The sequence below is a fragment of the Chiloscyllium punctatum genome, chromosome 17 (assembly GCF_047496795.1).
Source record: "Chiloscyllium punctatum isolate Juve2018m chromosome 17, sChiPun1.3, whole genome shotgun sequence".
NCBI classification, from domain to species: Eukaryota; Metazoa; Chordata; class Chondrichthyes; order Orectolobiformes; family Hemiscylliidae; genus Chiloscyllium; species Chiloscyllium punctatum.
Genome location: NC_092755.1, coordinates 86,401,491 through 86,415,112, shown reverse-complemented (window position 1 = coordinate 86,415,112; position 13,622 = coordinate 86,401,491). Strand labels below are relative to the sequence as shown.

The 13,622-nt window shown below is 41.2% G+C and overlaps 1 protein-coding gene across 1 annotated transcript in view; it reads left to right on the top strand.

Annotated features, from left to right (window-relative positions):
* Window positions 1-13,082, top strand: part of snap29 (synaptosome associated protein 29) — a 32,162-nt gene extending 19,080 nt beyond the window's left edge. Inside the window, exons 4-5 of the mRNA XM_072587802.1 lie at window positions 7,215-7,313; window positions 9,473-13,082. Coding sequence (XP_072443903.1) covers window positions 7,215-7,313; window positions 9,473-9,630 — 257 coding nt within the window. The 3' untranslated portion in view covers window positions 9,631-13,082. The remainder of the gene's footprint in view (window positions 1-7,214; window positions 7,314-9,472) is intronic.
* The last annotated feature ends 540 nt before the right edge of the window (window positions 13,083-13,622 follow it).

The window sequence follows — 13,622 nt, the reverse complement described above, 5'->3', positions numbered from 1 at the left end:
AGAGCTGCTTGGGAGGATTTAAACAAGTGAGGTGGTGGGGGTTGGTGGGCTGTGATGGTAGAAGGCAGGGCAGATGACTGAGATGCCAGCAACCATGATATTAATTTTAAAATGGTGATGGAAAAGACTAGACCAGATCTAAAAGTTAAAGTTCTAAATTGGAGGAAGGATAACTTTGATAGTAGGCAAGAACTTTCAAAAGTTGATTGAGGGCAGATGTTCACAGGTATAGGGACAGCTGGAAAATGGTGTGCCATAAAGATCGGTGCTGGGTACACTGCTTTGTCATTTTTAGAAATGATTTGGATGTGATTGTGGGAGATATAGTTATTAGGCTTGTAGATGACACCAAAATTGGAGGTGCAGTGGACAACAAAGAAGGTTATCTCAGTAAATTGGGATCTTGATCAGATGGGCTGAGGAGTGGCAGATGGAGTTTAATGGGCAGCACGGTGGCTCAGTGGTTAGCATTGCTGCCTCACAGCACCAGGGCCCCAGGTTGAATTCCAGGCTTGAGACACTGTGGGGAGTTTGCATGTTTTTCCCATGTCTGCGTGGGTTTCCTCTGGGTGCTCCGCTTTCCTCCCACAGACCAAAGACATGCAGGTTAGGTGAATTGATTAAACTAAATTGCCCATAGTGTTCAGGAATGTGTAGGTTGGGTGCATTAGTCAGGGGTAAATGTAGAGTAATAGGGTAGGGGAATGGGTTTGGGTGGGTTTCTCGTCAGAGGGTTGGTGTGGACTTGATGGGCCAAATGGCCTGCTTCCACGCTAGGGATTCAACTCATTCTATTCTATGTAAATGTGAGGTGCCGCATTTTGGAAAGGCAAATCAGAGCAGGACTTAAGCACTGAATGTTCAGCAACACTCCCCAGGACCTCACCAAAGACCTTGGGAGTGCAGGTTCATAGTTCCTTGAAAGTGGAGTTGCAGCTAGATAGGGTAGTGAAGAATGTGTTCGGTATGCTTTTCTTTATTGGTCCGAGCATTGAATATAGGAGTTGGGGAGGTCATGTTGCAGCTGTATAGGATGTTGGTTCGGCTGCTTTTGGAATGCTGTGTGCAGTTCTGGCCCCCCTCCTATTAGAAAGATATTGAGAAACTTGAAAGGTTCAGAAAAGATTTAAAAGAATGTTGCCACGGTTGGAAGGTTTGAGCTATAGGGAGAGCCTGAATAGGATGGGGCTGTTTTCCCTGTAGCATTGGAGGCTGAGGGGTGACCTTGTAGAGCTTTATAAAATCATGGGGGACGTGGATAGGATAAATAGGCAAAGTCATTTTTTTCCCTGGGGTAGGGGAGTCCAGAACTAGAGGGCATAGGTTTAGTGTGAGAGGGGAAAGAAATAAAAGGGACCTAAGGGGCAACCTTTTTCAGAGGGTGGCATGTATATGGAACAAGCTGCCAGAGGAAGTGGTGGAGGTTGGCACAATTGCAACATCTAAGAGCATCTGGATGGGAATATGAATAGGAAGGGTTTAGAGGGATATGGACCAAGTGCTGGCAAATGGGAAGAGATTAGGTTGGGATATTTGGTCGGCATGTAAGAGTTGGATAGAAAAGTCTGTTTCTGTACTGTATATCTCTGACTCTTAACTCTCTATCATGGTTTAGTTGGTAGCACACTGGTCTGAGATTATAGGTTTAGTCCTGGTTTAGGATTTCGCAGTTGAAGGCTATCACTCTGTGAAAAGGAGGTGAGAGTCGTAAACACTTGGCTTTTTAGCTTGAGACGTTTCAAACAAAAATCACAAAAACGAAGCAATTCAATCAGTGAAGGGAGACACAAAAGTTGCAGAGAATGGATTATTGTCAGCACCATGGGAGAGGTTGAAGGTAGAGGAGTTTTGCAGGTTCTGGAGAGTGGCATCTCTGCAGTGCTGAATGCAACAGATTCAGGTTTGGGTAGGGGGTTCCTAGAGTTGCTGGCATTGAAAGGTCAAATCTAGAAGGCTGAGGGATCAGCAAGCCATCACTCGGAGCTGGCAAAGGTTTAGGAGGCTGTTCACTTTGGAGCCTTAACAGATTTAGTTTGTGAATTTTTAAGTTCAGCTACGTTTTGGAATTTAAGAATATTAATTTTTAATCTTTTGCAATGTAAAATTGTGGCTCGGGGAAGGGTTGGTTCCTTAAAGGTTGTACTTTGATCTGTTCCTATTGTCCTCTTAATACAATAGATAATGTTTCCAAGATCAGAATGCCACAAGTAAGTGGCAGATGCTGGGATTGGAGCTGAGTGTTTTTATTCTTGAGGTAAGTCTAAGTCTACAACTTGCAAAGGGGCAGACGTGCCATTTAGTCGAGTGGGATGCTCCTCTTGTTGGATGTGGGCAATGGGAGTGGTTGACTGTCCATGGAGACAAAGTCAAGGCTGCAGATGCTGGAGAGTTAGAATTGAAAAGGGTGGGGCTAAAAAAGCACAGCAGGTCAGGCAGCATCCAAGGAGCAGGAGAGTCAGTGTTTCAGGCATAAGCCCTTCACCAGGAATGTCCCTGGAGACTGTCTATGGCAGGTGTTTGGCAGCAGCTCTTATCCGACTGCACAGAATAGCAGGTGGATCTCTGAGGAGTATACAGAAGTCAGAGGTTGATAGCTTTAGGGTACAGTCAGGTACACATGAGTGACTGTCAGGTGAGGTAGGATGTTGTGGAAGAATCTCCTGTTAATGTTTCCCTTTCAAACAAGTATCCTGTTTTGGATATTGGTGGAAATTGTGCTCTGCAGTTCACATGTCTGGCTGTTAAGGGGTATGTCAAAGTCCAAACTATCGATTGTGATAGGGGGCTCTGTAATTGAAGCACAGGCGTTTCCGTGGCTGTAAATGAGACATCAGGGTGGTGTGTTCCCTCCATGGTGCAGGGTCAAGGATATCTCTGAGCAGTTGTAGCAAATTCTCAAAGGAGAAATGTGAGCAGCCAGATGTTGTGCAGTATCAATGATGTAGGTAGAGAAACGGATCAGGTTTTGAGAGAATGTAAGAAGTTAGGCTGGAGGTTTGAAAAGCAGATGTCAACGGTAAACTCCTGAATTACTGCTGGTGCCGTGTGAGTGAGAAGAAATAGGAGGATAGGGCAGATTAATGAGTCACTGAGGAGCTGGTGCACAGGGCCAGGGCCTTACATCTTAGGATCTCTTGTGGGGCAGAAGTGACCTCTCGAAGAGGGAAGGATTGCACCTGAACTGGAGCGGTATGCATATCCTTGTGGGAAGGTTTGCTAGTGCTACTCAGTCCCCAAACTAGTTTGGGGGTGGTGGGACCCTCGTGAGACAAGAGAAGGTTGACACTGATAAGAGGGGGGCATGTTAAATGGACAAGGCAACCAAGAGGTCAGCAACAGATGAGATAAGACTAATGAATTAAATTGCATTTATTTCAGTGCAAGAGACCTGTTTGGTAAGGCAGATGAACTCTGAGCATTGGTGGGAACATGGGACTAGGAAATCTAGCTATTACAGAAACATGGCTGAGGTGGGGACAGGACTGGCAGCTTAATATTCCAGGGTATAATGCCATAGGAAGAATACAAAGGAAGCAAGGAGGAGGGGTCCTTTTGGTTAAGGACAACATGACAGCAGTACTCTGGACAATCCCCCAGGAATCTCTTATGAAACTATATGGATGGAACTATAAGAGGATGATCCTCTTGATGGGTTTGTACTATAGCCCCCTCAACAGCGAGTGGGAAATTGGAGTGAATATCTAAGGTATCACAGTTGTAAGAATAATAGGGTTATAATGGTATAGGATTTTAACTTTCTAAACATAGTCTGGGGCTGCCATGGGGAGGAATTTGTGTTCAGAAATCTTTTTTTATTTAATATGTAAATATACCTACAAGAGAAGTAGGCCCATTTATGCCCATCAGTTTCGTATTAGCCAACCAAATTTCTACCTATGCAAAAGTTAGTACCTATTCTGACCTGATTCCTTGATTTCAAACTGTAGTCTTGAAATGCATTCCCAGATAATTCTCTAATTTAACCAAGCCTCGTTTGCTGGTGATAAACTTGCAATGCAGGTGATAATGCTGCAGTATTTAGTCTGCAGCACTAGGTGGCACCAGTGTGTCATACCAATAGTGTTGTATGTTCTATACTAATCACAATAGTCTGCCGGAAATAAACATGATTCGCAAAGATTTGTTATGTATTCAAGTTAATATGGTTGTTTTAAAATGAATATTTCTCAAAGAATTGCAGCAAGAGATCTCCTGTTCAATTTGCATCTGAGTGGAAATGATCCCAGCCAGGCTGACAAAGGAGCATTGCAGTTGGCTTCTCCTCTCGTGGACTAGAGAGAGGGGAGAACTGACTGTGGTGTTACCGCATTGTGCCATCCAGTGATCCATGTGAGGAAGTGATCCGTTGGAGCTGAGATTCCCAGTTGGCCTTGGTGTTTGGGTGACCAGCTAACACATGCCTGCCTGGCCTGTATGAAGGCAGGCTGCTTAGGGTAAAACTGCAGAAGGCAGCTGTACTGAGGGAGCCATAGCTTCGTTATAACTGGGAACTTTGGAAGATGTAAATTGCAGGTGGGATGTCATTGACTGCAGAGTTCACAAATTACTTTGTGGAATGTGATGTTACAGCCAGGATTTAAATCATATTGGGGTTAAGGGTTTATTTTTTTAAGGATAATTAAGCACCAAAATTGATGCAGTAGTTCCAAAGAAAACTAATCATGAGCTAAACTTTAATGAACCATGACTTTGTAAAGAAACAGTCAAACTCCTAAGCCACATTTCTATAAGAAATAGACATCTAATATCTCGTTCTAACTTGTTTAAAAAATAAGAATTTTACTTCTAATTGTGGAGGTTTATTTGTTTTTGGATATTGGCCCTCAGTCCAACAAAGATGTGATGTGCTCCTGTTCAGAACTGGGGCTGCTGACTGTGGATTTTGCAACTTAGACACAATTCAAATGCATGTTCTTTGCTACCTTGTCCTCTGATTTTTGTACAGCATTGTAATTACTTCCATGTGTCTTTCAATTATTGGCATAAATTTAAAATCTTCATGTTAATATACATAATATTGTAGTGTAGGAGTGGCCACTTCAATCACTAATGGTTTTCTGTAAGTCTTTCCTGCTTTTATTTTTGTCTCCATGTTTGGATTTTTCACTTATTTAGATTAGGTTACTTAGTGTGGAAACAGGCCCTTCGGCCCAACAAGTCCACACCAACCTGCCGAAGCGCAACCCAGTCCCCTACATTTACCCCTTCACCTAACACTACGGGCAATTTAACTTGGCCAATTCACCTAACCTGCAGGTTTTTGGACTGTGGGAGGAAACCGGAGCACCTGGAGGAAACCCACGCAGACACGGGGAGAATGTGCAAACTCCACACAGTCAGTCACCTGAGGCGGGAAATGAACCCGGGTCTCTGGCGCTGTGAGGCAGCACTGTGCCACCGTGTCGCCCTTAACTATTTCATCTTCAGCAATGGCTTGGATACACATGAGTTTGCACTTTACTAATATTAAATATAATTTTTGAGATTTTTTTCATTTCAACTCATTGGAATTTTACTCAGTGAAATCATTCTAACTTTTAACGTAACACAACTTGCCATCAAGAATCCCAAGCAGGCCATTAAGGCCCACCAAGTCCCCATTGACCCTCCAAAGAGAAGACCCATCCCAGTCCTGTAACCCTGCATTTCCCAAGGCCACTCCATCTCACCTGTACATCTTTGAGCTGTGGGAGGAACCAGAGCACCCAGAGGAAAAACCGACGTGGGGAGAACGTTCAAACTCCACAGTCACTCGAGGCTGGACTTGAACCTGGGTACCTGACACTGTGAAGCAGCAGTGCTAATCACTGAGGCACTTTTGCCCAATATTGTCAGTTTTTAGCTGGAAAAGGGTGTAGTGGGGGAAGCTGTAACTTAAGTGAACCACACAACAGGCCTTCATCCCTTCTTGTATCCATGTAAACCAACCTGATGGTTTTTCTAAGACTTTTACAGCCTCACTAACAAAAGGCTCAATGTTGTTCACTCCATACCTGACCAGAAACTGTAGAAGCTCACTTCAGTCTGAGAGTTCTATACTTCCAGTATTAAAGCCAGAGTTTTGTTTCCTTCATTAAATGCACTACCTGCTGGAGCTGCTCCTGTTTCCTCACCTTTTTTTTTCTTTTCTAAATTGTTGTAGCTAATACCAGGATCCTCTTGCTGTCAACAGGAAATGATGATCTTTCAAAGCACGTTGCCTGTGCCCACACTGATCCAGTGCTGATAATTAAGGAAACCATTTCCCGTACGTTTACAATTTGAGAAACACCCCTTCCCTTACAGCCTTCGCTGCCTTCCCTCTGTTAACACATGATGGGAACTAATAGTCAGTCTGCCTGCTTTGAGAATGTTTGTGCTTGGGCTCCTTGAGGCAGATGGATTTTTGCGGCAAGTGTCTTGGTCTGACAATCTGTACAATTTTTTTTTAAATGTATTCACTCATGGGACGTGGCCATTGCTGGTTGGTCACCTCTTATTGCCCACACTAAGTTGTCCGTGAGAAGGTGGGGGTGAGTTGTAGCCTTGAACTGTTGCAGTCCACATGCTGTAGGTAGACCCATAATGCCCTGAGGGAATTCTAGGATTTTGACCCAGTCACAGGTCAGCAAAACACCAAAGACAGGATGGGAAGTGGCTTGGAAGGAAATAACCAGGTGGTGATGTTCCCATGTATCTGCTTATGTCCTTCTAGATGGTGATGGTCACTAATCTACTCACCTAAGTCAGACAAGCTTGTGGATTCCTTGAATGGCGTGTAGTTTGTTTGTTTGTTTTTGGACTGAGCAGTTGGGCTAGCTAAACTGCTCTTGCAAAGTGTTCAACAAGATTTGATGGGCTGAATTTCCTCTACTTTTGCTGTAATCATTGTTTCCAATTCCAGGCTTATCTGATGCCTTTCTGTACTCCACTTTCTGTACGTCAATCCTGTGGGCTGTGAATTCTGTGTTCAGAGATTAGGCAGCACTAGCTATATGACATGCCAGAGAGTCCCTTCTCTTGCATTTGCATTTCTATCCTCATAAGGCAATCGTCTGTCTAACTGCAAAATTATTAAATTACTGAGAAGATGCCTTTCTGGTTTTGTGCAAAAATGAAGTATCTGGAAAAATACCTTGGGTTAAAAATTGAATTTTTGAAAAAAGTCCTTCTGGTTTGAATTTTGCTAATTTTCCTTTTGTTTTTCTCTTCAGGTTTTGGAGCTGCTAGCAGTTCTGCTGCTCTTGAAGATGACCGTTACTCTAAAAACAATGTTCTTCATAGTTATCATGCACAGATAGATAACAGTCTAGGTAAGGCATTGTCATATTGTAGTCTTGTGTCCATGTATTTGTTTCTTGTAGAACTTGCACCCATCCACACCTCAAGAAAATGTCATTTGACTGATATTGGACAGGTACTGCATTAATTCTGGTCTCCCTGATATAGGAACGATGTCAAACTTGAAAAGGTTCAGAAAAGATTTAAAAGGATGTTGCTGGGGTTTGAGCAGTAGGGAGAGGTTGAATAGGCTGGGGTTATTTTCTCTAGAGGGTAGGAGGTGGAGTGTTGACGTTAGAGGTTAATAAAGTCATGAGGGGCATGGGTAGGGTGAATAGCCAAGGTCCTTTTCTCCAGGGTGAGGGAATCCAAAACTAGAAGGCATATGTTTAAGGTCAGAGGGGAAAACTTTGAAAGAGACCTGAGGGCAACTTTTACACACACAGGGTGGTGAGCGTATGGAATGAGCTGCTGGAGGAAGTGGTGGAAGCTGATATAATTGCAACATTTGGATGGATAAGTGAATAGGAAGGGTTTTGAGGGATATGGACCAAATGCGGGCACATAAGATTACACACATTAAGGATATCTGATTTGGATGACTTGGACTGAAGGGTCTGTTTCCATGTTGAACATCCCTATGACATTACCAATTGAAACCCTGGAAGTTAAATATTTTTAGTTCGGTAAATGGAACTAAAGCACTAGGCTATTGTGATCTAATTCTGATGTAATCCTGAGTCACTCTGCCTACTGGAGACTTTTGTAGTTTTGAGGCACAAATAGCACCTCCTTCATGGCTTGGTCTTTCAATGATCAGCCATCTTTAATGCCACAAGTGACCTGTTGTTACTCAGCAGGTCTATCAGCAACTGGTCTAAAGTCTCTATAGCTTTTTTTAATTCCAAGTACTGTGTCCAACACCACCATCACCCCTACCCAAACAAAACCTCTAAACAAGTGTATTCCCTGCAACCGATACAATAACCCACTGCATGAAGGATCAATTGTTGCACGTTTGAATATCTTTAATCTCTGACAGCAGCAGCACTTTCTGGTACACGAAATCTCCAGTGGCCCTCCCTCTTTTGCCCTTCTTGAGCTTCCAGTCTCTGCCCTGCTGTTATGGCAAAGTGTCCAATGGGGGGGTCACATGTTTAATTGCCAGTAACAAATGTCTTGTCTTCTGGTCCCTCCAAGTACAAGAACTTGTCAATTTTATTTTGCCAATCAATAAAGCATTTCCTACTACAAATTGCTGTGCTCAAAAGTAATAAATAATTCAAATGATAAGGTTCTTTGTAAATTCTAGTTCAAATTTATATTAATGGTTCAAGCATACCAATTGTAACTGTAATGGGTAGCTTGTATTTCTTTTGCATTCATGTTGCGTTCTAATTTCTATTTTAAGTGAATTTTGTGAAATAAACTTCCTCCAAGATCACCTTTCCCTCTTGCAGTCAGGAATACTTCAGTAGGGAATTATGAGGTAGCAATTTTGTGGTTTCAAGTCCCATTGCAAGAGTTTGAATGCAGGAAGTTAGGCTGCCATTCCAATGTGGTACTGAAGGAGTGTTGCCATTGCCAGATGGTAATCTTTTGAGTAAGCAGTTGAATTGTGGCTGCCTGTACTCTTTTGAAGAAGAGCAGGAAGTTATCCTTACTGATGAGCATGTATATCCTGGAATCAACAGGAAAAGAGCACAGTGGCTCAGTGGTTTGCACTGCTGCCTCAGCACCAGAGTCCCAGATTCGATTACAGCCTCTGGTGACAGTCTGTATGGAGTTTCGACATTGTGTCTGCGTGTGTTTCCTCCCACAGTCCAGAGATGTCCAGGTCAGGTGGATTGGCCATGCTAAATTGCCCATAGTGTTAGGTGCATTAGTCAGAGGGAAATGGGTCTGGGTGGGTTACTCTTTAGAGGGTCAGTGTGGACTTATTGGGCTGAAGGGCCTGTTTCCACACTGTAGGTTATCTAAACTAAACAAATGACTTGGTCATTCACATGTGGCCTGTATGAGCTTCCTTGTACACATTTCCTGACTTTAACAATAGTGACTACTGTTCAGAAGTACTTCAATCACCATATAACTATATACAAGATGTCTTACGATAGTGAAAGCTTCTATAATGGCCTTTCTAGTTATCTCGGCATAAGTCATGTTCCTTCTTTTTCTTCTCTAATCACAGATGAGCTCTCCTCTGGCCTTGGCCGTCTGAAGGGGCTGGCAATTGGCCTGCAATCAGAAATTGATGACCAGGATCAGATCATTGACCGGTTGACGACCAAGACCGAGCGCCTGGACTCTAAGATTATCGCAACTGATCGACAGATTCGTAAACTGTAAAATGTTGCTTGGGATTTCACATGTTGTTGTTTTTAAAATCCTTCTGAAAATAGCTGACCTTGCAGAAATAACTCTATACATATTCAGATGTTTTCATGAGCGGGTTTTAAAGAAAACTTGATACACCTTTACCCCCCAACCAAGAAATTTACTTGATTCTTGACAATGTATTTCTGAATGTATAGCAATGGCATCTGAATTTTTGATTATGTATGTTGGTGTCTATTACCAATACTAATTGATATGCAATACAGAGAGGATCTGAAGTTGTGCAGCAATTTTATGTGCACACTCTTCTAGTGTGAATGATGATGATCTGTGCCACTTTGGACAGATGGCAGATATTGTACAAGATTTAAAATTTGTGTGTCACTACTAATGCAAAACCTGGATGCACTTTCTTGTTACTGGTAGCTTTGGAATAGGGAGCCAGTAAAACTGGCCTGTGTGAGATCACTGAAGAATTATTAAACGTTAGACTCCAGTTCTGTACTATGATCTGATGAGTCAGCTTTAGCTGGTTTACATTTTGCCTGCTGACTTACAATTCAGGATGCCCCCATTCATTCTCGCCTAGACTGTGGTTTCACTTTGAAGATTCTTGGATATATGTATTTGGTCATTTGTGACTAGCATCAGGTCAGCAATGTATCAACCTCTTATCAAGATTAAAAAGTGTATCTACAATAAATGTTTCCACCAGTCCATTATCCATATCAAAACGTGCCCTTTGAATTTTTGCATCAAGGGAAACAACCCCTTTTGTAAGGGCTGTTTTTAATGAGCAGTCTTTTGTTCTCTTGGAATCTCAATTTGTAGCATATGTAAACACTTAGGTATACAACTAAACTTCATGGTCAATGTACTTTGGCACTACTGGAGGAGCTCTCTATAGAGCAGGCCTATTAGCTGTTAATTTAATCCTGTTATGCTTGTGATGTATTTAAGGCATTTGGGCTAGAAGAATCCTTGATAACCACCATTAGCAGATTGTCAAGCAAATGTCCGGAGAATTGTCGTCTTTTTAAAAAGTGGTTTGAAAATAAGATTTTAAGCAAATTTGGTAATATCTTGATTGAGTTGTCGCAATCCTAAGTGGTGTATTGGTAAATGGAGTGTACCTTGAGTTTACTCATGTCTTCATTCATTCACTACAATAGTGTTGAATTATTCTGTAGAATGTATTTCCTCCTTCACTCCTCTGTTTGTCAATGAGCTGAGTGGTGCATTGTGTCCAAGTCACTTTTTTTATTAGTGTTTCTTTGTCTTGTTTCTTGTCTTTTTGGTTTCTTGTTTTCTACGGTGCAATTGAAAGAGCTGATTAATTGAGATTGTGAACTTGGTAGTCCTAATATAAACACATGCTGTTCTCTAAACATCCGACAGAGAAGATGTAGCACTTGGAAATTCCATGAATCTGACCCCATATTAGTTATAACCATCAGACTGCTCCTTTTTGTCTAGTTATGGTGCCAAGTTGTCTGCCTGCTGAGAAATTAAAGGATCTTCACAAAGCTTTGTTTTTTTTTATTGCAAGGCTTTTTTTTTCCCTCAAGGTTTGTGTTTTAATGAATGAAGTATGAAGTGAGTGGGAACAGAGATGACTGAGGCCACCAGGATCAAAATTTTTGTTCTTGAGACTCCGCAGTATGTCTGTCATAACCAGTTTATTTACTGTCCTTCAAACTAAGTTTGTGCAAACACATTGCGTCTGCCTTTTTTACCCATTAACCTTTTGTAAGTCAGGTCAGGGTTGGGTGAAGAGATCAAAGTACAGCCGATCTTGAAGGTTGCAAATTTCTCTCTCGCTGCTGTTAAGTCCAAATTAGTAAATGAGCCCATCTGGATCCCCCCCACCCCAAATCATGGGGAATGTGGTAGGTTACTGCTAGACCCATTCAGCAACTGAGTATTCCTCAGAACCCCTGAAAAAATCTATAGAAAGTACCTGTTCTTAGGATGTACATCAGATTTGCATTCAAAGAAGAATGAGCAATTAATTTGACTATAATTAAAGAATCCAACTTAAAAATTCACTTTTTTTTTGTCAATGGGGGAACATTTGGATTGAAATATCCAACTTTGCGCCAAATTGTGTCTCAAACTAAAGATTGATTGATTTCTATTTCAAGAACCTCCACATTATTACTTCAAATTCTGCAAGTATATGGGTTTGTAGCTATTGCAATTTCATTTTGGATGCAGTAACTGAGCATAAAAGCTACATTTGTTGTAATGTACTTGAAATGTGAAACATTAAAAATGTTGGCTATAATTGAATGTGAATATCAAGTGTGCAGACTTTATTGCTTCATGACATTCTGCACTTCCAGAACAGTTGGCAAGGAGCCAATCAATTTTTGAGTGGAGCTGATTAGTTGGTGAGTGGACAACTTGTCAATTAATGATTAACAGCTAGCAGCCAGGTTTTGGTTCAAGCCAGGTAATTAACTGGCTATCGTCATTTAATGTGTGCATTCTCGTGGCAGTCCCTTTACCAACATCCACTTGCCAACTAATCAGCTCCTCTCCTCAAGTATAAGTATTCATTGCCTCTTTGAATTGGTATTCTTGCAAACCATTCTGGAGAGTGCAAGATGAAAGCCTGTGACAATGTGTCTTCAGCAATGAAGTTAGCACTACAAATGACTATTTGTATGCAAATGTTGAATAATTGCTTAAAAACGGAATGTCCATTACTCATTCTGTAATTGAGTGCCATTGTGTACATGTAATTTGGTTATTGTCAGTTTGCGTAGCCAGATTATTATCTTTACTCTTCATTGTGGACATTTTTCTCCAAATGTGCATTAAATTGTGAATTTGAGAATCAGAGAAACACATTGAAGTTTTCCTGCGCTCATTCAAAAAACAAATCACAATTAGCTGCACATTACTATAGTCCTCTGGCATTACTAGTACATGGTGCGTAATCAGCAGGTGTCTGAATCTTAAACTTCCAGAAAGTAAGTTGTGTATACTTTTGAGAGATTGAAAGTACTTGCTGCTCAATCCAACTTGAAGGGGAACATGTTACAAGACCTGAAGTATTTTGAAACCTTGCTGCTGCCTTAGTTCCTTTCATATGTCAGAAAGACTTGTATAGATATTTGACCTATATTAACCTGTGGCAGCTTTTACTCCACATGGAGACTAATACATTTAAAGACATTGTTTAGATAAATAAGAGTGCAGCATTTTTGTAAATCTGGAAATGGTGCTATTCTGGTATTAGTTAACATGTTTAGATAGAAATACTGTATGCAATTTATTGAGTGCCTTCTGAAAAGTTTTTAATACACCAAAAGTACTTACTAGCCTATGTAGAATAGGTTGTACTAACATTTACAAGGGGCATGGAAATTATAGGGTTTCTGGTCAAAATTTGTGATTCTGCTTTAACTGTAAAAATACTTGGAAGAGCAAACTAATAAAATGTATTTGATTTGTTACTGGGCTGGAAATATTTGTATTTTGAGCTTTAAGCTTCAACTGCCTTTACGATTTTTGGATTTTTTTAGCTAGAAATGATCTGACTTTGTCATAATACCATAAAACCTCTAATGCATGTGATCTGGCAAGAGGAAATGAATGAAACTGGAATTTTATCTTTCCTGTAGAGAAGCTTGGATTTGTTTTTTTTAACAAGACTGAGATTGATCTGTGAAGATAGCTTGAATAATCAATGGCCCAACTCCATTGATCAATGTGGAACCGCTATCAGCTATTGGAGTGCTTTCCATCTGCAAGTATGTTATATCCTACTGTTTAAAGTGGCCTTAAAAAAAAATACATGCATTCCTGACTAATGCTATTCCTTCTGCATAAAATTGGTCCCCTCTGTGGGTGACATCCTAGAAGACTTTTTAACAAGTACACCTGGTTTTCTTCTTTCGTTTAACTAAGAATACAGCTGTTGTGTATGGAAATCAGCTTTACAAAATCTCAGCGTTGGTAACTATGTACATACTAACAATATCACCAGGTTTTTG